The sequence below is a fragment of the Aspergillus sclerotioniger genome (genome assembly GCF_003184525.1).
Source record: "Aspergillus sclerotioniger CBS 115572 chromosome Unknown BO94scaffold_6, whole genome shotgun sequence".
NCBI classification, from domain to species: Eukaryota; Fungi; Ascomycota; class Eurotiomycetes; order Eurotiales; family Aspergillaceae; genus Aspergillus; species Aspergillus sclerotioniger.
Window position 1 is genome coordinate 998,390 of NW_020290996.1, and position 20,287 is coordinate 1,018,676.

Genomic DNA, 20,287 nt, shown 5'->3' on the forward strand with positions numbered 1-20,287 from the left:
CAACAAGCCATGGGTACCCAATCTCTTAACTCAGTGCAAGACGGGTGTTAGGCGCACTTCTCATGTCTCATGCTCAAGAGCCAATCAGACATTCTATCATCTCTATGTCCTGCTTGAGTGTCCTTAGGAGCCTCTGGGCTGAGGCAGTTTCCAGGGTACTCTATCTGGTCAGCCCTGCCAAAAAAGGTATTGTACCGAGTAACTGTACGGCAAGCCACTGAGACTTCTTCACCAGAAACTTGCAATGAAATAATTAAAACGATAGACAAGTAGGCTTTTCACAGCTCCTGCAAGCTTGATAATCTCGGAGGTGATTTCGGCAATTATATTGTCGTAATCCTATGTAGACACTGAGAATTATAGATAGACTTTGCACTGTGTCTAAATCAACACACATGAAATCATGCCATGGACATGGTTTTTCCTACCACGGCAAGCTTGGTCTGGCCTCCAAAACGGAATTTGGGCAATTCGTTCGAAATTTAGAATGAACCAAAAAGATATAAGAAGATAAAAGCCCATTCGAAAATGCCCATATCTACCAGTTGGAGTCTACTTTCACTGGCATCTGGGAAAGGCTGGAAAAGTCCAGAACGAGAGCGTACCTGGATGCCTTGGGCGACCTCTTTAGTCGGCGGGCCATCCCGCAACCAGCAGCAATCTACCTATCGCTCAGTTCCAGCTATCGATACGTCACCCGCAAGCTCAACTCTTTGAACACTCCCCGCTCTGTGTCGGTTTTGCAGCGGCAACTTCTCCATTTACTCCTTCAATCAGCTCCGCTTGATATCCCATACCACAATCGTATTGCCCTCGGCTGATTACCGAGCTGAAGCGATATCTCTTACCCCGCCCTACCCCTACGCTCACCTCCCCAACCTTTCCAGTGCAGTGCCACCATGGCCTCTTCCGACCTGGACCAGCTCATTGAAATGGGCTTCGACAAGGAAAGAGCTGAACTTGCAGTGGCCAAGGGCAACGGCCGTATGTCTTCTCCATCCCCCGCCTAGTTGGTGTCGAGCGCTGACATTTCATATAACCCTTCTGCAGTGCAAGGTGCTCTAGAATGGCTCGAAGAAAACCAAGACAAGTCCCTAGAGGATATCAAAGAAGCTGAAAGTGAAGAAGGCCCTGCGCTGAAGCCGGGAGAGGAAGCCCGCAGCTTGATCTGCAACGAGTGCGGCAAGCGATTCCGGAGCCATGCGCAAGCCGAGTTTCACGCTTCCAAATCCCAACACGTCGACTTTTCGGAATCCACGGAAGAGATTGCGGCATTGACAGAGGAGGAGAAGAAGGCTAGACTTGAAGAGCTCAGGCAGAAACTAGCGGAGAAGCGGGCCGGGCAGTCAGAGCAGGATAAGCTTGACAAGAAGAGAAATGAGGTACGAACGCTTCCATCTACGGTCAAAAGCAATGGCTAATTCAGTCTATAGGAAATTCGCAGAAAGAGCACCAAAGAATCGCAGGATATTAAAGAAGAACTCCAGAGGAAGCAGATGCTGAAAGAAGCGGAGCAGAAGAAGAAGGAGAAGCAAGCAGATATCGAAGCCAAGAAGCGCGTCAAGGCTAAGATCGAGGCCGATAGGGAAGAGCGACGCCTGAGGGCTGAGCGGGAGAGAGCAGAGCGTGCTGGCGTGGCACCCTCTGCTCCGCCAGCAGCAGCTCCGGCAGCCACCACGTCTGGTCCCGTTGCTTCGAAGCCCGCCTCGGCCTACACGGAGACTCGTTTGAGGTTCCAGACATCGAAGGGAAATATCATGAAGACGCTCCCAGTGACTACGACACTGTTCGAGGTCGCTGAAGCTTTGCAAAAGGAGGATGGTATTCAGGTGCACAGCTTTGCGCAGAACTTCCCTCGCAAGGTCTTCGACTCGGAATATTACGGAGAGTCACTGAAGGATCTTGGCCTTATTCCTAGTGCAAGCCTGGTTGTCCAGTGATTCTAGCTACATGTGTGACTTTATGTCGGGGTAGAAATAGCAACTGAATGACGGTATTCATTACATGAACCAGTCAATGATGATGCGGATGATGAATTTCTGAGAGGGTGCCAAAAAGGCAGATTTATGAATGCCTGTTGTGGGCCACCATGGATAATTCAAATTTAGTACAGCAGGAAAGTTGCAGAGTAACCAATGATCTAACCAGATCATGAAAAGATCGTAGAAAGCTCACTCCACCATATAGAAGTACCCACTGAATTAGGTACTCAATTAGGGATGATTATTGAACAGGCAGCTATACCATCACGTGATGACGTGATAAGGCGTGTCGGCATCTATCACGCGTCAACACGCCGGGCTGCAGCTGTCTCTTTGTCAGTCACTCACACACTGCCCATTGTGGATTCCAATGACAGCTTGGGCTGATACATTTTTATTTTTACCGTAATATGCCCGCGTCAGTGAACACCCTGTCTCCATATCACCCATCTTTTTGGACTCAGAAGTTAACCGCGTCTAGTGTTGGCGACCAGCACCGAGGCAACCCAGCGTCCATCATGATGCCTAATGCATCCGGAGCTACCTCTGCGAACCCATTTGAAGAACCCCAGCGACGTATCAGCGAGTACACTGCCCAGGAAATTGCAACCCTTCAATCACGCCTCGACAAGAAGCTAGGACCCGAATACATCTCTTCCAGGCCTGGAGCTGCGGGACAGAGAGTACATTACCTGTCGGCAGACAAATGCATCAACCTAGCAAACGAAGTCTTTGGGTTTAATGGCTGGTCGAGCTCTATCCAGACTATTCAGATTGATTTTGTATGTCCAGTTGTCTAGTAGCAAGACAGCTCACCGTCTGGCGGGGCTAACGGGTAGTACTATTAGGTCGAGGAAAACCCGCAAACGGGCAAAATCAGCTTGGGCCTCTCAGTTATAATGAGGGTAACCTTGAAAGATGGAACATATCATGAGGTGTGCAACACTCTCCTACAGCAAGCCTGCCTAGCTTCCGACGCTGATAATCGAATGATAGGATATCGGTTACGGTCATATCGAAAACTGCAAAGGGAAGGCTGCGGCTTTCGAGAAAGCCAAGAAAGAGGGGACAACTGATGCTCTTAAGCGGGCTCTGAGGAACTTTGGTAATGTCCTGGGCAACTGTGTCTACGACAAGGACTATGTCTCGAAGGTTACCAAGGTCAAGGCTATGCCGGTACGTGGCTCGACGCGGACAATCTGCTCTCAACGATTAACTTGACTGCTAGGCAAAATGGGACGTCGACGAGCTTCACCGTCACCCCGATTTCGTTCCGAAGAAAGAGCCTGTTCCTGTGAAACCAAAACCCAGCTCAGAGGATGATGATCTACCGCCTCGCCCGATCGATCTTGGCAAGAGCAGCAACCTGGACGATTCGATGGCATTTGATGGTGATGGGGAGTTTGGAAGTGAGCAACAATTACAAGTCACATCCACTGACGGCTATTAACCACTCACTAGGTGACCTATTTGATGAAGCCGACTTTGGCGTCGGTGGAGCAGGCAACCCGGACGAGGTGGTCCTGGGACCAGAGACATTAAGAATGCAGCAGCAGCCACCAACGCCTCTCAACGGCCCAAATGCACAACGACGGCCATTCGACAATAACGCGCGTGTACCAGCAAGGCTCAACCCAGCCATGGTAACGCCATCCAAGCCGGAACGACCCTTCAACCCAGCCCCAGCTGCCAGACAAATCCCCGCCCCTCAGCCTTTGAACAACCGACCCAACCCATCCGCAGCCCAAGGCCAATACGCACAGCAGCGACAGTCCGTTCCCCCTCAGGGTCTACAACCAAACCTTGCGAACAACCGAATGAACCCACCAGCACAAGCAGCAGCCCCATCAGCTACAGGTGGTACTGGACCCGTAAGGCAGGATGCTGGGGCACCATCCACCACAAATGACCCCACCAACCAAGAAGCACTTCCCCCGGGCACACCCTCTGCATCATTCTTCTCAGCTCGCGCAGTCGATCTGATCCGCGACAACCCTAACGCCATCCCATCCGGAGCCCCGGCCTTCGACCCACACGCGGAGAGCCCCTCCATCCGCAAAACAGCCGGCATCGACCATAACAAGACCGTCGCGATCGCTCGATCCATGCTTACCGGCGCCGCGGCCTCCCCTGCAGCCAATAACACCCGGGACTTCGTCAACCCATCTCAAGACCCGAATCGTAAGATCGGTGCTCCGGGGATGAACAGCCCTATGAACAGAGGTCCGACAACTTCATCATACCGTCCCTTGACACGACCCAACCTTCCCTCTGGCGCTGCAGCCGTCAACCGCGGCGCTACGCCCGGTCTCGCACCGCAGAACATGAACGGGAAACGTCCTCCTTTGTCAGATATGACGAACGCAACGAACCCAAGTGGCAGCGGGCCTGCTCCGATGGGTGGTGTGAATGACCCAAAACGACCCAAGTTTAACCAGGGCCCTGCTGTACCACCACAGCAGCATCAGCAACAGCAGTAACGGATTGGTGTTGCTTGCAATTACTATTCTCATGACGGATCTCGGTATTCTTATGTGGTATATTCATGGTAATGGCGTTCAAGGACCGGAAATGGAACTGATACTGGGAAATCGGCGGATACCGGATGTGGATGTTGATGTTGATATTGTCTGTTTGGATGTTGAACTAACTAGGTTCCGCTTTGTCTTAGGTAAATGATATTCCTATTGTGATTAACCTGCACAGCCGAAGCTTTCCATCTACAATGTCAGTTTATCCAAAGCTATAATCTTACAGGCATAATGCCTAGCTAGCCTCAGCTCAAACCAAGAGAAGAGAAGAGAGGAGAACAAAGACTATGTCACCATCCAACCCAACCCCCTTCATCTACAAAACCTTGGATCAAGAGAAGAAAGAAGCCATAAAGATATCGCTCCACTCTCCATCTCAAGAATCCTCGATCGTCAATATCGCATCCCGCATCTTCTGCACCTCTGGCAAGCCCCATCCCTGCATCCACTCACAATTCACCACTTCCTCAATCGTCGCCCGTTCGCTTGGCTCAAGAACCAACATTGACTTTATCATGTTACGGAACGCGTTCTCCTCCGCTGAAAAGGTATCGTACTTTTTCCACTCCCGCGGCTCCTGAATATGATCCGTGAATCGCTGGTTCCAATCTCTACTACTATTCAAATACCATTGACGAAGAGATTCCTTCACATTCTTCCTCCCATCCTCATCAGACCGGTTCCCCCTTTCCTCCCACTTCTTCCACCACCGCTCCGGAAGCCGGCCCAGCATCTCGACATGTTCAATGGTAACCTCATCCAGCGTGGCGGGAAATGCTTCAAAGGGGGGCCTGTCCCCGAAAATATCCCAGATCGTGCACGCAAGCGTCCACATATCCCCCGAAAAGGATAATGGCTTGTCAGCTCCCCCCGGCTCTGCAAAGCGAGATTCTGGCGGCGCAATCAAGAGCGGCGTATGAGCTGTAAACTGCTGTGTAACTTGGGGATCGAAAGCTTCTCCAAAATCTGCGATCATGATTTCGGAGTCCGCAAGGGATACTTCGTCGCTACCGATCCCGAGCCAAACAGGAACAATGACTTCTGGAGGAACTCCTGGGTCAAGGGGAGCGCCATCTTCAAGGATAACGGGCATCTTTGCGGGTTCGCGTGTTCTAGCATGTAGCTACTCAGGAGTCATGTCTTGCATATCATGTGGTAAGCGAAGAAGGATGTTTGCAAGGTGAAGATCTGCAGGGATGGTTAGATCAATTTATATCCCTAGTCAAATGGTGAAGAGGAGTTGCAGCATGTCAAACTTACTTACCACCGTGAACGAGACCATGAGAATGAATGAACTGTACACCGAGAATGAGCTGCGCGGTAATAGCTCTCGCAGCAGACAAATGCAAGAGTCGATGATACGATGCCTCCTTAGCGTCATGAAGAGTCACTCTAGCTACATCGGTAACTAAACACGTATGTGTACCATTGGGACCTGAGAAACTGAATGAGTTGAGGAGGGTCGGGATAGTAGTTTTTCCAAAGAGCGTGGACTGGGGTTTTGCGCTCTCAAGCTGGGATAGAATCCGCCCTTCGTGTTGCGCTGTTCGGAGTGCTGATTCGGCGGTGGAGATCTTGAGAGCTACCAATCGTCCTTGGGTACTGTCTTCTGCTAGCCAGGTGGTGGCGGAGCGGCCGAACCCGAGTTTGTCGACGATGGTGTAGCGGTTGGCGTGGAGCTGGTCGCCGAGGTTGATGGGGTGGTAGCCTCCTGGGACGTAGTAGTCGAGGCGCTCGACTTCTTCGATGAGTTGGTATTTGGTCTTACTGGGGATGAGGTGGGTTATGGTCCTGTGGGGGTGTTGGTGGGCGGTGGAGGAAGAGTCTGGGGTTGTACAGCTTGAGGGGGATGTGGTTGGTGTAGGCGGGCATAATGAGGAAGGGGTGTTGGATTATGGTGATGGTGGTGGTGATATGGAAGGGGAAAGAGAAGGGAAAGGGGAGGGAAAGGGGTGTGAGATGGGATGTTGGTAGGAGAGCAGCCAATCAGATGGTTTTGATGGTTTGAGAAATCGATCGAGGATATGTATAGGTGTCTCTGAGACTGAATGCCAGCTTAGCAAGCGATCTAATTAGGATCGATCTATGAACACGGACAAGAGAGCTCACGGAAAAGCAATCATCCTTCTTCAAATCACACCAAATAACAGGCTATAAGCAACCACTATACCCCATCAGCTAAACCAAACAACCTCCCATCGGACAAGCTGTACAGCAAGAAAACCTACAAGTTCCCCCTCAACGCCTGATCCCTCTCAAACGCCTCGAAAAGGCTCTTGAAATTCCCGGCACCAAACCCATCAAAATTCTCCCTCTGGATGATCTCCAGAAACACACTCGGCCGGTCCACCACATGCTTTGTAAATATCTGCAGCAGATAGCCGCCCTCATCGAAATCAATGAGGATGTTGTATTTCTGGAGTGCGTTGATGTCCTCGGCGATGGTCATGTTTGCGGCCGCGAGGCGAGATCGCATATTCGTGTAGTAGGTTTCTGGGACAGACAGGAAATTCACACCCCTCTTGGTGAGGTTCTCGACTGCTGTGATGATGTTGGGAGTAAGGAAGGCAATATGCTGGCAGCCTGGGCCGTTGTAGTATTCTACGAATCTGGGGAAGTATTAGTGTCAGTCTTGCTGGCTGCTATGCGAGTGGGTGGTTACAGACTCCTCTATCTGGGACATTTTCTTGCCGATGGCGGGCTCATTCATGGGCATCTTAATGACCTCATTGGGTGACGCGACAACAACGGATCGCATGGCGGAGTAATCAGAGCACATGTCTTTGTCGTCGACGGTCCAGTAGCGGTGGAAGTTGAACGCGTCTTCATAGCTATTGGTATTATGTTAGGGTGCGTATCAGAGATGGGGAAACAGGTAGAGACTTACTACTTAACGATACTGTCTAGACCATCCCAACCCTGGTTTCCCACACAGTGGTCGATCTCGATCACATCGATTTTGGGCAGCAGGTCGTTCAGTCTATCCAGTCCGGATACGGCTTGGTACCCGGGAAGGAAGATTCCATGGTATGCGGACCGGTTGATCAGCGTATGTGCTGTATCACCGAAGGTCTGGATCGTGGCGGAGAGAACCTCGCCGGTGTCGTCTTTGAGGAGCTCCGGCTTCTGGATAGAGGTGCCACCGTTTTGTACGGCGTGCTCCCAGACACCAGTGACGTCGTCGACGGCGAAGGCAATGTCTTTGACGCCATCACCGTGTTTAGTGAGGTGTGCTTGCATCTCGTTCAAGTGCTGGCGGTCTGCATCCGAGGCCCGCGTGTTCCACGTGTTGTTGGGCGAGGTGACGGGGGCTGTAAAGACGAACCGCGCCTTGCCGTTCATGACAACATACGAGCAGCTCAGATACGAGCCGGTCTCTGGGCCGCGATAGGCGACGATGCTGAAGCCGAAGTGGGCGACGAAGTAGGTCGCTGCCTGACGAGCATTTCCAACATACCAGCTTATGTGGTCGAAACCGGTGTAGTTCGGATTGATGCTGCGGAGGACGGCGTTGTTGCCTGGTTGAGGCAGGGTCTCGTTGGAAGGCATAATGAAGCGTATGGCTGATACTTTTTCAAAACGCTGCGCTGTTGCTACATGTCTTATATGTTTGCCGCAATCGTTCGACTCCGGTGGAATGTAACCCTCGATCTCCACAGTCGACGATCTGGAGGGTAACACAGGGTAGGGTTTGCTTTTTGTGTGCGATGAAGCGTGGCGGCCGGGGCTCAGCCTTAACTATCGCCTCGTATTGGCCGCTTCGCTCAGACTCTCGACGCAAGCCACTGCTTCGGGGCGAGATCCCTTGTTTTGGTACTTTTGCATGAACTATTACCTGGTTCATCCTCGCCCTCATTCGAAACCTTCCTGCGGGGAACAAATCAGAATAGGTGTGACATGCAAAATTCGTCACGCCCATCAGCTGGTCTTGGCCAAATGACGATATGATGAATAGGCTGTTGATCATTCAGATTAGGTTCCGATCAGGTTTCAGGGCAGTAAGCACTGGCTGCCTCCAACCCGGATGCGATAGGTCTCCTCGTGTGCACCTCGGAGCTCCATCTTGGTCGAAACCATTCAAAACGAGAACAGAAATGCACCATGATGAGATCATGCATATCGTACTGCCATGCACAATTCAGTACAAGACCATTGTCTGGATATCCGGACACGTTGCATATGCGGCATCATTTTCTATTCGCAAAATATTCTGCACATGGGATTCCTGCAGAACCTGACATGACCAGTCATTCCATAGGGATGGGGTCGGTCTGAGTAAAACTGGGGCACACACAGGATTGCTATCGATTGCGCCGCCACAGGCAAAACATTGGATGGGAAACCCACTTACTTCAATAGTATCGATAAGCACTGACACTATCAGGTTCTTTATGCAATAAAGCTAGTCATTCATATGTACCGTGCAAGGATATGACAGGAATAGGTAGGCAGACATCAAAGAAATAAAATTTTACAATCCCACCCGCACGGCCGACTTGAACTACATCCCAACGTGTCAGTAGTAATGCTAAAGAGGCGAGCAGCAAAGGAGCGAGAGCAAGGAACGTACCGGAATAATCTGCACCTTCTCCAAGTCCCAAACCCCACTATTGGCATAGATATCATTCTTGATGATCTCCTCCGCCTCCTCCTTGGTCTCTACCACGATCATGAGAGAGGTTCCTTGAAAGGTCATCGATTCGCCCTCCTTGGGGTGCTTGTCGAGCATTGCGCCTGGGATTGGGGTGAGACTTGAAGGTGCAAGGATCAGGAGAATGAAACAAACCTCCCAGAACCACGGAGCCGGCTTCTACGAGGGGCTTGACATCTTCCAGATGCTGGCTGTTGACCCAGTGGTGTCAGTGTTGGTGAGATGCCCGGTGAGGGGTAGAGGTCTTACGAGCGGACTTCCAGTCGCTTGGCCAGCACGCCCGGCTTGTCCGGGATAATGCAGAGGAATTCGTTCTTAGCAGGCATGTTGTCCTGTTCTCTTTCGGTCTTTCTTTCCTTCTTTCTGGCAGAGACGAAGTGCGGGTGTAGTAGTGACTGGGAAGAGGTCGGACAGGCAAGAAGAATCGATGGCGGGAAGTGGAAGCGGGGAAAGGTGGGGAGCAGGAGCAGCACTTAGCCGGTGGGGATTCTTCCCTGCAATCCTTCAGCGGAGGACGGACCACCCTCTCATAATAATACTGACTACTTGGTCTAGACATTGGTTTGACAATCATAACAAGCCCGCCAGATTGTAGCCTATATATGTATGTACATGGACGCCAAGCACCATGGCCCGGTTCATCTGCTGCCCTTGCCCACGTCCCCGAGCCCCCAAGTCAGCAGCCCATCCCAGATAAGACCGCCTTATGGCTTCAGGTGATCCGGTAAGCAAGAGCATCAGAACACCATGCCTGTGAAAGGAACTCATGGCCTGAGCCTGGCAGAACAACGTGGGCTCCAACCAGAGCCCATTCTCGCTCGCTCTCTATGAGCTTCCAATACCGCTGAACACTGTCCCCGTAGCGCCAACAAAAGCAGACATAACCCTAACACGAAATACAAAGAAGACTAATTACCGGCGTCGTGAGATATCCGTCCCCGCGTCCGAAGAATACAATCGAGAAGAAATGAAGAAAGAAAATCAATAAAAGCGTTAAGAGGAAAGCCTCCATGCAAAGAACCGCTGCAAGGGCTCGGATGTACACGGGAAACGGGGTATTCAGGTTTCAAGGACGAGGAATGAAAGTGGTCGCACCACCCAGTCTGCATGGAAATGAGGATCAACTCAAGAATGCAGCTAGTATGCTTTGCGGTCCCCGAGGTTGCCAGGCTTTTCCTCCGTGTCAATGTGCCAGACAACGTAGTTCGGCAGACCGTACACCTGGTAGCCAGCGCGCTTAGCCATGCGGGCGAACCCCTCGGTTTCAGCCTGGTTCTCGAAAGCGTACGACGGGAAGTTGATGCCGGAACGGTGAACATCGGCCTTCACGAGGATGTTCACGCCGCCAACGCCGTCCAGCTCGACTTCCTCATCCTTGTTCTTTCTCCAGTCACCCATGCTGACCATGTAGGTCCGGCCAGTGTCATATTCCTTGTAGCCTTCTGCCAAAACAGTATCTGGGTCGAGCGTCTCGCGGAGTCGGCGTCCCTTATCGGATTCAATCCAGGAGTTGTAGTCAACTGCAAGGGTCAGTAAGCGAGCATCATGGGAGGATTCTTTTACATACATCGGCCCTCAACATCAACGCCATCCCGGTAGCGATGGAACCAAATGTCTGTGATAGAGTTAGCACACAAGAGCGTAATTCTCATGATGGCGACGACGCAACGTACTAGGAACAAGAATATCCCTGTCATGAGCGATGAAGTCTTCAATGATGCTAGCAGGGCTGTCAAAGATGTCAACGTCCCTCCAGTAGACCCAAGAATGGTCGGGCTTGAGGGCCGAGTAGAGCAAGTAGTTGCGAGCTCTACCGATAGCCTTGCGGCGCGGGCCTTGGGCAGCAAAGGAATGTCTGTCCTCCACGTTCATCTCGGTATCAGCCCCGAAGTCCTTTTGCACGATGGTCGCACTACGGAAAGCAATCTTCTCATCCACCTGGTCCTGGATTCGGGCCAGCTCAGCAGTGAGGACAGCCAAGGTGTCGTCGCTGCAATCGCCAACGAGGAAAGCCAAGTCGATGAGGTCGTGCGGGTACGTCAACTTGTAGAGGAGGTTGAAGTAGTTGATCAAATGGTCGGACGCATCTCTCAGAGGAGTCAAAACGAGCACACGCTCAGAGTTCGAAACAGCCTGGGTGGTGGACTTGATGGGGTTCAGATCGACGGTCTTGATGCTGGACGAGTTGACTTCATAGGGATCATGATGGTTGAAGACGACAGGAGTCTGAGTGTGAGCGCTCCACTCGACCATTTCGTTGATGCTCATCTCCATCGGCGATTTCGAAGGGCCATAGCAGTAAAAGCTACGTGCAGTCGTTAGTGCCTTCTGGTCGCGTGCCTAGCCATGGCCAGGGACCGGGTGTCGCGGGCAACACGGTCAATGTCGAGTCAGGTACTCACCTCTGCATCTCCGACGCTGACTTGCTGATGCCACGCCATAGTAGGACTACCAGGCCAGTGATGGCCAATGATACAAGAAACCGGGTCCGTGTGACCAGGAACAGGACAGCCCGCCATGGGGGCAGCCTTGCTTTGGCCGACTTCCACGTTACACCACCCTTAGGAAGCAACATCTTCGCGACGGGTAAAGGGGGAAAGTTATGAGCTGATTATAGAAAGAAACAAATATGCCTCGCTGAGGGGGGGATTCAGAAGCCGTCGACGCCTACAACAGGCGACGATTTCCGAGGCTGGTATGTAGGTCGCTGGGACACCAGAGTGCAGGGAGATCGATCAATCTGGCTTCGAGCGGACAACACGATGCAGGACGGGCGGCGGAAGAGACGGACCGTCCGGGGAAGGGAAAAGGAGCGGGCGTAGACGCGATATTGGCGGGGACGATCCCACGAAATCGAAGCTGAAATCTGACGGATCGAAAGCGTCGACAGGGAGGCCAGAATCGATGATGCGCTATGGAGAAGGGGATGCCAGCGATCACCCGGGGCAGACAGGAAAAAGGGTAGGGAAAAGGCTGGCTGCGGGAGACGGTGGTGCGGCACCGGAGGCCCCAGCAAAGATGGCAAAGGTTTCAAACGAATGTGAGAAGCGGGAGACGAGCGATCGGGACACCAGGTGATCCGACCGGTTCTCAGTCAGCGACACAGGGCTGCCCAAGGGAGATTGAAGATTATTGGAACCGTCGTCGATAGAAGAGAAGTTCCAGGTTGACAGGGAAGAATCGACCCGCCGATGTTCCAGCCAGAGTCCAGTTGGCCGCTTCGGGATTGGCCCGCTGCATTTAATAGCCGCGGTGACTAAGGGTCTCTGACTCAGCTGCATATCTCGCTGCTGCACACCGAGTTATGCCTACTCCATACTCGACATATCGACTATCTACGGAGTACCCCGGACTTGTCTCAGAAGATTGTCATCGTCATTTCGCTCTATGCTGATAGTTACAACCAACGCCCATGGGACGCGCCCAAAAAAAACACCAGGCATGACAAAAGAAAAAAAAAGAAATAAAAGAAAAATAGATACCGAAATCAGTCGTGTATATGTATAGTAGGGGGAAAAAGAAAAACAACAGCCCCAAAAAAGTCGCCCACCCTGCTCCAGATCCAGGCCAGTGAGTAAGATAATTATAGCCAGCCCCAATATGAACATGGAAGAAAGATTGTACAGACTCCAAACGCAAACCTCCCTCCAGATTGCTAACCAACTTTTTTTTGCGGTTGATGTACATTGCGTCTCCTCCACACGGTGGAGGAAAGGCGCAAGAAAGATCAATTCCAGCGCGGACTCGATCAGGTGGTAAACAGACCACGATGCAGGAAATTTCGCATGTCCCAAATGTATGTCGATGATAAACGCTCTCGCTATGCCAGAAAACGCAGTTGAAAGAGAAAAAGGAAATTCGGCCGCACAACAGCCGCTCTAATATTCGACTCAAGGAGATTCATGACAAGGGACCAAAAGTCCGTCTTCAGTGATCATGAAATGACACAGCAATCAATTTAGGGTGATGGGTTGAGGGATTGGCGCCGTGAGACAGGTACCGAATAAGACGCGTGTGTAAACGCCGGCGAAGAGGGCCCCGTGATCGGAGGGGTTTGGGTGAGGTACGCATGTCCGAAAGAGTGCGATAGTCCCGTGGGGACAGGCTCAAAACGAGAGGAATCAGGGCTGCTGGAGGCAATTTCATCGCAGAATACCCGCAAGCCAGGGAGCATGTTGCGTGGCCTGGCGTCGGTAAGATGAGTCAGGGGCTGAGAAGTCGGGTGCTCGCTTTGGGGCGACCGGAACATGCGTTCGTATGACTTCAACTGAAGCTCGAGTGCCTGGTTGCGCTCCTCCACCATCTGGAGGTCTTGTTTCAAAGACTTTATCTGCTGTTGGGCAGTCTGGTTCTGCTGCTGGAGGCTCGACACCAGCTGCTGCAGCTGCATGCAGCGGACCTGAGGCTGCAGCTTCTCCGATAGCTGGCGTGGCATCTCGTTCTCTTGGTGAATCAAGTGCACAATAATCAAGAACATAAAGTCGATGAGAAAGATGGCGGCTTGTACAATGTGCTCCTTCGACTCTGGGAGGCTTTTAGAGGGGTTCCACCCTGCTCTTTCGAGAAAGAAATCATGGAGGCGGCTGTCCAGCTCACGGTGCAGCTGGCTAAGGTTCTTCCGTCGGTTACCCTCGGCAATCCTGTGCTTTTCTCTCTGGTCGTCTGAATCCGCAGATATCATGCTTCCCTTGCGCTTCCGTCCACACAGTTGCTGCAACGGCGGTTTGCGGTTGATGTGCTTGGGGGCGACGAGGTTCAGGAGCTCAGCTGGGGTCAGCTCTTGCGGCCACTCAAAGACCTTCTGGGACTGCACGGGCTCTGGCCAAGAACTATCGGCGGAGGTGGCAGGAGATGGAGGAGCCGCAGTGAGCTCGGCTCCTGGCCATTGGGACTGGGAGCTGGGGGGACTGGTAGCAAAGATGTTGGAGGTGAAAGGGTTAAAGGGGCCCCGGGGCAGAGGCTCCACGCGTGGTAGCGGGGGCAGGCGGCGGTCGTCGGTCATGTCTGCGGTACTAGACGCACTGGAGATCGAACGCACGCCACTGTGAGAAGAGCCATGTCACGTCAGTTCCTGCATCTATCGGTAAGGGTAACAACCCACTTACGGGAGTGAACAACGTCGAGAACAGTCGTCAGCCATGGAGCCCATGTCTTCAAACATCATAGTGCTGGATGTTCTTGCTGCGGGTAAGATGAAAGATGGGGCGCTGCAGCTGGGGAGCTGTATGTCTGAGGTTTGTCGGTATGTACTGAGGGGAAATGTCTCTGATATGTACGTCTGCACCGGTGCAGGCCGTCTGGGCGTGATGTAAACAAACACGGACGGAAAGGCTATAGGACAGGCGTCAAGGGGGAGGAGCAATAATAAGGCCAGAGGGGCGATAGATGATGACGCTGATACAATCAAGGGGGGTGGGTTGCTATGGATGGAAGTAAGACCAAAAGAACAATCAGGTCAATCCACGAGGGCCAGAAGAGGTGATGAAGAATTCAATGCTTTCCCAGGGATACGGGAGGACCCGGCTGCATGTTTTATATGTTGGAAGCCGCAGGTGAACGAGGGGAGGGGGCGATGGAAGAGGCAATCCGCAAAGGAGGAAGTGGGGAATAGACAGAGAGCCCGAAAGAGCAGAAGGAGGTCATTGTGGTGGCGCTCAGACGTGCAGTCCATTGAGCTGGCAATGAACTGCATCGGAAAGAGGAATGCGAAGGGCAAGTTGCGAATAGTACGGAATATCCAGCGTGGGTGAAGAGAGAGATCCAGGATGTATCACCAGTGCTTTCTGGGGGGGGGAACCTTGAGAAGCTAAACGGATTAGCTCGATCTGCGACTGCCTCAACAAGGAAATGGAGCATCGACGATGACATACAGATGGTCTGCTGGTGGAGGAGGTGGTGGAGTCCTCCGGAAGTGGTTGAGTTTAGTTTTATTTTATCTTATTTTCTATTATTTTTATTTTAATTCTTTCTTTTTCCGTTTTTTTCCTTTTTTCCATTTATTTATTTTTTTTCGTTCTATTTTTTCTTTTTTTGGGGCTTCCTATTCTATTCTTTGCATTTCCTACTACAATGATACTATGTATGTATTGTTTGCGCCTTCCCTGCTTCCCCTACAGATTATCTGCAGCATCCATCTCCATTCTGGACCGTCTCCTTCTGCGCCTCTCCCTCTTCTATTGTCACTTCTACTGCTTCACCTTTGGTCCCCTCCCCTCCCCTCCCCCTCCATGAGTGCCACGCGGGGAAGCATGAAGAAGCTTCCGGCAGACTTCGATGGCCAAATCTAGTACTTTTTTCAGGCCTCCCTGGAGGGGCATCTCTAGTATCAGAAATGGGCACAGACGCGAGGCAGCACCGGATCGACGAATCAACGTGCCATGATCCCGATGACCAAGAGAGTCGGATGGGGATCGCAGACCCTTGATTTGTCACCGCTGCAGCGGTTTTCGATCTACACGGGGCAAAAGGTATCGACTCCCCTTGCATCGCGGCCATCAATAGTCTGTTCGGGCCAATGGCCATGATCCATCCACCTGTGCCCACTCGGATCCCGGACCCAGGCGGCGATGCATCCGCGGAACCCATAGCGTCGAGGCACAAAACGTTCCCATCGTCTGGACAAGCGCGGGTTGGTGGCTGTTACAGGTGTGGGAACTGGGTCTGCGGCGCTTATCCGTCTGGCTAGTTCGACCACAGGCCCTTGTCCGAACCGGGTAATGCGCTGAAGCCATGGCGAAGCATACTAAACGTCAAATTATAGAACCCAGATCGGATCAGCCATCCGGACCACCCAGTTGGAAGGCATCAAAAGTCGGCTCGATCGCCCTGATCTTCACAGATTCGATTCTGTATATACCACTACTATGTATAGCACATGCTCTGCACGGGAGTTGGGGGCGAGAGTGAGGCCCACGGGAGCAGTCTGGGTCCGATCCTCTGCACTCCTCCTCTCGACCCGCAGTCCAGTTGAGGATACTTGGTCAGAGAGGACAAAAGTACCAATAAAGGGTCATGAGAGTCCAGAGTAAGAATGTACTATACATAAACATCCGATGCACAGCCAGACGCAGGATCCCCGAAAGCAGATCATAACCTCGGCGGGAGAGGGTCAGAACCTAATAGCACGAAGCAAGGACTTCGTAGATGGAAGCCCAAAGTACTCAGTACCTGATAGAGGCCTGCGAGGAGACAATGCCTTCAACATCGTCAGAGAAAGCCAAAGGGCGGCGCCATCTGTCATGAGTCATGGCCCTGGCCTATTTTTGTTCGTTACGAATGAGGCGCCTCTTCTTGGTGCATGCGACAGAGCCATTGTCTCCATCGACGCCCTTGTCAGCCTAGGCAGTGGTATCAGAAAGTGGCCATGTCTATAATAGCACAAGTTATAACCGAACGGGCCCGAACGAAGGGGTCAAAACTCGGACAGAGTTGGGATCGTCGGCCAGCCGAGGAAGGGCCCATACGCCTGGGTCACCGGGAGATCCCAGCGACCAGGGTTTGACGGCTGTCAGGTCCAGTTCTGGACTGCTTCTTTTCTTGGGCACTGGTAATAGTCCATTGCTATATTTTGCTCTGAACTGGGCAGGGGATTTGGAATCCTGTCGGACGTCTCCAACGGATAGGCGATAGAGGGAGTGTTTCTAAATACTCCACCAGACTATGGCGTGAAGAAGTTTCAGGGAAGGGACTAGGAAGGCCCAGTTCCAGGGTTACGCCGATGAGCACCACTCGTTAGCACGGTGGTACGACGGGTGGAAATGCAATCAGTGGACGGAAGATCATCCAGGAAAGAACACTACTTCTCTCCCTTGACAGGGATTGAGCAAAGCCCGAGGACGACAGTGGAGAAAGGAGAGCCAGCGATGGGATCAGAGCCAAAGCCATAATGGGGGGAGGCCGACCAAACAGGACAAACTCCATCTAGGCGTTGCAGATGGATGGGACTCAAGGTGGCCGCCGGATCAGATCTGTCAGATTCGAGTGCCCCGGATCTGAGGAAGCGCATGAATGAAGGAACAATGAATCTTCTAGCTCCAGCCACGCCCAGGCCGCCCCACGTTGAGAGGAGACGAAGGAGGAGTATGGGCGATCATCATCCTGCCCATCCATGATCCATGACCCATCGCTACCAGCCTCCCATATGGTAGAGGCTTGGAGGAAGTTCCGGGGCGGCTTGAAGCCTTGGACGCCGTCCTGGAGGGTGTTGGGAACTAACGTGCTTAGGGCGGACTCAGTTATTCCCGGATAGGCAAGTCCTTTGCCCTAGTAGCCGAGGATGGCAATGGAACGGTCTCCTTAGCCGCGCTTTCTTCAGCGACCCAGAGTGCAGTCGCTCGCCTGGTTACCCAATATCTATCAAGTATCAACGAGTATCTCCGATCAATTTGCCCCCAGGACCACTCATAGCACCATAGTGGAGGCTCCAAAGTACCAAGCTCCATAGTGGTGAGTTGGCAGTACATACATCCACCGAGAAAGCGCCATGAAACACTGGACACCAGTTGAAAGAGCAACAACCCCTGTTCGATCCGAGATCGCTCGCACGCAGTGGCCGCCAGGCACGAACTCACTCGTAAACTCTCGTTGCGTGTGCGCCCATAGATGGCATACATGCTTGCGCTACTACATGGTCCTGGGGCTCACGGGCCCATGGGACGAAACCTTAGAAAATTGCCCGAGGGACTCTCAGTTGACGAGTTTCGCTTATTTTCCGAATTATCGGGGTCTCGACGCATCGATGGGGGTCAATCTATTGACTGAACCAGGGAACCCCCAGCAGCGAAGGTCATGACCATCCGTGGAGAGGAGAGCGGCTGAAGCGAACCTTAATGTGTTCATGGGATCCATAGCACGATTTACGACGTACGGGGAACCGGTTCATTGCGAATTGGGTTCGTGAGAGGAGTTAGGTTTGAAGACCTGAGAGCCATCTTAACGTGGTGAATGAAAGGCCATTCTGACTGGCAGGAAAAGGACGAGCCGAGGAGCGATTTAGGTTTGGTCTAGATTTGGAATTGGTTACACAACATTGAATAGCGGGTCCAACAGTCGAAAGGCAGGCAGTCTGACACGGACTGACACTGACACGGCCTGACACTTGACAGAATCCTTTGAGGATCCCTTTCCCCTCCCCCAGAGTCACCCGTGAAGAATCAATCACAATCTGAATCACCACCACCCAGATGGTTGCTCAGCCCACAATGTCCTCCCCCGCCCGCAGCTCCTCGCCGTCCAGTCTGACCTAGGCAACAAAAAAAAAAAAGAAAAGAAAAGAGCCAAACCAACCCCAAACAAACCAACACAAAAGCAGTCGGACTAGGCCACCAATTGTGTTGACAAGTGACGCATCACAAAAGCAACGACGGTCCCCGCCTAGACCCCTTCGCGCCGCCTCTTCCTCCCCCCCCCCCATCCAATGCGTTGTCCAAACCCGGTAGCCAGTGATCCGGCTCGCTAGTTACCCGGCTAGTCTACCTGTCGACTTGCTTACAGCTACTTCCCTGCCTCTACCGGCTTCCCCAACGCACATACAGACCACAGTGCAACAACGGACCCGTTCAGCCCCGGTCGGGTACAGTAGTACGTACGCGCCTCATCGGACATACATACACAGCTATCCCATGGGAGAGCTACGGAGGATACACTCATGCAGTCATGTACATTAGCTCGGCCCGTCATGGCACGGATCTCAGCAGAGACCGGGATGGCCCTGCGTGCGGCGATGCAAGATCACCTCATGTATCAGATTCCTGTCTCCATGATGTGGTCCGTCGCCACTCGGTTCTGGCCGGGCCAGCCTAGTTCGCCGCTGGCACGACGTCCTCTGCCTTCCTCTTTGCGTCGTTCCCTAGTGCGGAATATTGAAAACAAACCAAGGCACGACCATTGCCGCCAGCAAGGCTCAAGCAACTCGTGCCAGTGTTTCAGAGTCCCCCAAGGGAGCGTCCTTCTCCCGGGATTCCATCATTCCATCCGGCGTACGCCGTCCCCATCGTCCTGCAATGAAAGACCCATCTTCATCTATTTCTGCATCCGTCCGATTCCAGGTATCTATGGCCACCACCTTGCCTTCGCTTCGGCCTTCGCCTCAAACTTGGGGCGGAAGGGACTCAGACAAATAGGCACCTGACTAGGCTATCTCCAGACGATGCTGTGCTCGTCGCCACAAGAGCCCGATCCAGGCCTTCAGCCGTAGCACCTAGACACTGGACGTCGCATACAGCCGGAGGAGGAGCGTCGTAGATCTCCGAAGGCAATTCCTCAGGCTATACTATTCTTGTCCGGCCTAGCCCTAAGCCGGCGAACCTGAGGCATCCCGCAGATGCAAGGCATCGACTATCCGTTTATCTATCATATTAGCCCTGTCATCCTCTCTCCATCCTCCTCTCAATGCTCCTTCTCGACACGAATAGGTCAATTTTGGAGTCATTCCGGGTAAGTGGTCACCCTTTAATTTGGGGTCTAGATACGTACTCCGTACTCTATTGATCCTCGCCCACATCCCCGCACGGACATGGCTCTTTTCCCTCCGGAAAGATAGTCCATCACCTGAAACAAAGGTACCTTCCACTGTACGACGACAACCATCCCCATGATCGTATTTAGAGTTCATCACTCGTTCGTCGCCTTGGCCTCCCCCCCAGAACATGTCCGTTCGCAGGCCAAGATACCAAGAAGGCACAACAACCATCCGAATGTGGTATCCCGATATCAGCCTCCAAGAGTGACAATTATTTAGATAGTTAGTTAGTTCGTCTCAGTTTAGATCCATCATCCATCGTGGGTGATAGTGCTGGTGGCCCACGCACCCACCCATCCACCCACCCACTAAACTAGGGAAAATCATCCGGCCACTGTACGTTCTGGAACCTAGGTCGATTGATACTTTCTACGAGGTTATATTCGGCGTTGAGATAGGAAATAGTAGATAGATAGCATGGGTAAGGAAGCATGAAGTATGGAGTATGAAGTATAGATTATGATTATGCGGTGTGGCTGGAGGGGATATAGTGTTTTCTATGTATCGATCCAGCAATCTATTTGACTCTGGTTATTGGGAATTTCAAAGTGAAAGTCAATGGCAATAGATACCTTGCTTGGTTGATGAATGATGAATGATGAAC

General features: G+C 52.3%; 11 protein-coding genes across 11 annotated transcripts; 3 read left to right on the forward strand and 8 right to left on the reverse strand.

The window, feature by feature from the left end:
• Positions 1 to 580: 580 nt before the first annotated feature.
• On the forward strand, positions 581 to 2,114 carry BO94DRAFT_622091 (uncharacterized protein). Its single transcript, XM_025617042.1, has 3 exons — positions 581 to 984; positions 1,051 to 1,382; positions 1,434 to 2,114. Exons 1-3 carry the CDS (start codon positions 900 to 902, stop codon positions 1,938 to 1,940), a joined length of 924 nt encoding a protein of 307 aa, XP_025470492.1. The 5' UTR covers positions 581 to 899; the 3' UTR covers positions 1,941 to 2,114.
• A 389-nt stretch (positions 2,115 to 2,503) lies between these two features.
• On the forward strand, positions 2,504 to 4,462 carry BO94DRAFT_583102 (RAD52 DNA repair protein RADC; the record flags this gene model as incomplete). Its single annotated transcript, XM_025615531.1, has 5 exons — positions 2,504 to 2,764; positions 2,831 to 2,917; positions 2,979 to 3,158; positions 3,211 to 3,391; positions 3,444 to 4,462. The coding sequence occupies 5 exons, from the start codon at positions 2,504 to 2,506 to the stop codon at positions 4,460 to 4,462; spliced, it is 1,728 nt and encodes a 575-aa protein (XP_025470493.1).
• A 427-nt stretch (positions 4,463 to 4,889) lies between these two features.
• Positions 4,890 to 5,606, reverse strand: BO94DRAFT_583103 (uncharacterized protein; the record flags this gene model as incomplete). The annotated part of the gene is made up of 1 exon (XM_025615532.1): positions 4,890 to 5,606. The coding sequence occupies one exon, from the start codon at positions 5,604 to 5,606 to the stop codon at positions 4,890 to 4,892; it is 717 nt and encodes a 238-aa protein (XP_025470494.1).
• A 30-nt stretch (positions 5,607 to 5,636) lies between these two features.
• On the reverse strand, positions 5,637 to 6,385 carry BO94DRAFT_583104 (kinase-like protein; the record flags this gene model as incomplete). Its single annotated transcript, XM_025615533.1, has 3 exons — positions 5,637 to 5,701; positions 5,778 to 6,304; positions 6,351 to 6,385. 3 exons carry the CDS (start codon positions 6,383 to 6,385, stop codon positions 5,637 to 5,639), a joined length of 627 nt encoding a protein of 208 aa, XP_025470495.1.
• A 352-nt stretch (positions 6,386 to 6,737) lies between these two features.
• BO94DRAFT_459320 (4-hydroxyphenylpyruvate dioxygenase family protein) lies at positions 6,738 to 8,062 on the reverse strand (the record flags this gene model as incomplete). Its single annotated transcript, XM_025607835.1, has 3 exons — positions 6,738 to 7,122; positions 7,180 to 7,344; positions 7,401 to 8,062. The coding sequence occupies 3 exons, from the start codon at positions 8,060 to 8,062 to the stop codon at positions 6,738 to 6,740; spliced, it is 1,212 nt and encodes a 403-aa protein (XP_025470496.1).
• Positions 8,063 to 8,984: 922 nt separating this feature from the next.
• Positions 8,985 to 9,490, reverse strand: BO94DRAFT_459963 (uncharacterized protein; the record flags this gene model as incomplete). Its single annotated transcript, XM_025607867.1, has 4 exons — positions 8,985 to 9,014; positions 9,084 to 9,247; positions 9,300 to 9,355; positions 9,414 to 9,490. The coding sequence occupies 4 exons, from the start codon at positions 9,488 to 9,490 to the stop codon at positions 8,985 to 8,987; spliced, it is 327 nt and encodes a 108-aa protein (XP_025470497.1).
• A 626-nt stretch (positions 9,491 to 10,116) lies between these two features.
• On the reverse strand, positions 10,117 to 11,919 carry BO94DRAFT_350897 (ANP1/MMN9/VAN1 family protein). The gene is made up of 4 exons (XM_025607097.1): positions 11,567 to 11,919; positions 10,838 to 11,469; positions 10,732 to 10,779; positions 10,117 to 10,684 (listed from the first exon to the last, which is right to left on the reverse strand). Exons 1-4 carry the CDS (start codon positions 11,737 to 11,739, stop codon positions 10,302 to 10,304), a joined length of 1,236 nt encoding a protein of 411 aa, XP_025470498.1. The 5' UTR covers positions 11,740 to 11,919; the 3' UTR covers positions 10,117 to 10,301.
• Positions 11,920 to 12,367: 448 nt separating this feature from the next.
• BO94DRAFT_350926 (uncharacterized protein) lies at positions 12,368 to 12,986 on the reverse strand. The gene has a single exon (XM_025607099.1). The coding sequence runs from the start codon at positions 12,849 to 12,851 to the stop codon at positions 12,540 to 12,542; it is 312 nt and encodes a 103-aa protein (XP_025470499.1). The 5' UTR covers positions 12,852 to 12,986; the 3' UTR covers positions 12,368 to 12,539.
• Positions 12,987 to 14,512, reverse strand: BO94DRAFT_350946 (putative HLH DNA binding domain protein). Its single transcript, XM_025607100.1, has 2 exons — positions 14,270 to 14,512; positions 12,987 to 14,206 (listed from the first exon to the last, which is right to left on the reverse strand). Exons 1-2 carry the CDS (start codon positions 14,326 to 14,328, stop codon positions 13,123 to 13,125), a joined length of 1,143 nt encoding a protein of 380 aa, XP_025470500.1. The 5' UTR covers positions 14,329 to 14,512; the 3' UTR covers positions 12,987 to 13,122.
• A 644-nt stretch (positions 14,513 to 15,156) lies between these two features.
• Positions 15,157 to 15,982, reverse strand: BO94DRAFT_350923 (uncharacterized protein). Its single transcript, XM_025607098.1, has one exon. It carries the CDS (start codon positions 15,747 to 15,749, stop codon positions 15,282 to 15,284), a length of 468 nt encoding a protein of 155 aa, XP_025470501.1. The 5' UTR covers positions 15,750 to 15,982; the 3' UTR covers positions 15,157 to 15,281.
• A 2,711-nt stretch (positions 15,983 to 18,693) lies between these two features.
• On the forward strand, positions 18,694 to 19,374 carry BO94DRAFT_350952 (uncharacterized protein). The gene has a single exon (XM_025607101.1). The coding sequence runs from the start codon at positions 18,811 to 18,813 to the stop codon at positions 19,291 to 19,293; it is 483 nt and encodes a 160-aa protein (XP_025470502.1). The 5' UTR covers positions 18,694 to 18,810; the 3' UTR covers positions 19,294 to 19,374.
• The last annotated feature ends 913 nt before the right edge of the window (positions 19,375 to 20,287 follow it).

Coding starts and splice junctions, on each gene's coding strand:
- BO94DRAFT_350897 (XM_025607097.1), bottom strand. CDS start 11,739: ATGTTGCTTCCTAAGGGTGGTGTAACGTGGAAGTCGGCCAAAGCAAGG. Junction 10,780..10,837: donor CAGGGATATTCTTGTTCCTA/GTACGTTGCGTC, acceptor ACTCTATCACAG/ACATTTGGTTCCATCGCTAC. Junction 10,685..10,731: donor CGTTGATGTTGAGGGCCGAT/GTATGTAAAAGA, acceptor TGACCCTTGCAG/TTGACTACAACTCCTGGATT.
- BO94DRAFT_350952 (XM_025607101.1), top strand. CDS start 18,811: ATGCAGTCATGTACATTAGCTCGGCCCGTCATGGCACGGATCTCAGCA.
- BO94DRAFT_622091 (XM_025617042.1), top strand. CDS start 900: ATGGCCTCTTCCGACCTGGACCAGCTCATTGAAATGGGCTTCGACAAG. Junction 985..1,050: donor AGTGGCCAAGGGCAACGGCC/GTATGTCTTCTC, acceptor ACCCTTCTGCAG/TGCAAGGTGCTCTAGAATGG. Junction 1,383..1,433: donor TTGACAAGAAGAGAAATGAG/GTACGAACGCTT, acceptor TTCAGTCTATAG/GAAATTCGCAGAAAGAGCAC.
- BO94DRAFT_350946 (XM_025607100.1), bottom strand. CDS start 14,328: ATGATGTTTGAAGACATGGGCTCCATGGCTGACGACTGTTCTCGACGT. Junction 14,207..14,269: donor TCTCGACGTTGTTCACTCCC/GTAAGTGGGTTG, acceptor CTCTTCTCACAG/TGGCGTGCGTTCGATCTCCA.
- BO94DRAFT_350923 (XM_025607098.1), bottom strand. CDS start 15,749: ATGGGTTCCGCGGATGCATCGCCGCCTGGGTCCGGGATCCGAGTGGGC.
- BO94DRAFT_350926 (XM_025607099.1), bottom strand. CDS start 12,851: ATGTACATCAACCGCAAAAAAAAGTTGGTTAGCAATCTGGAGGGAGGT.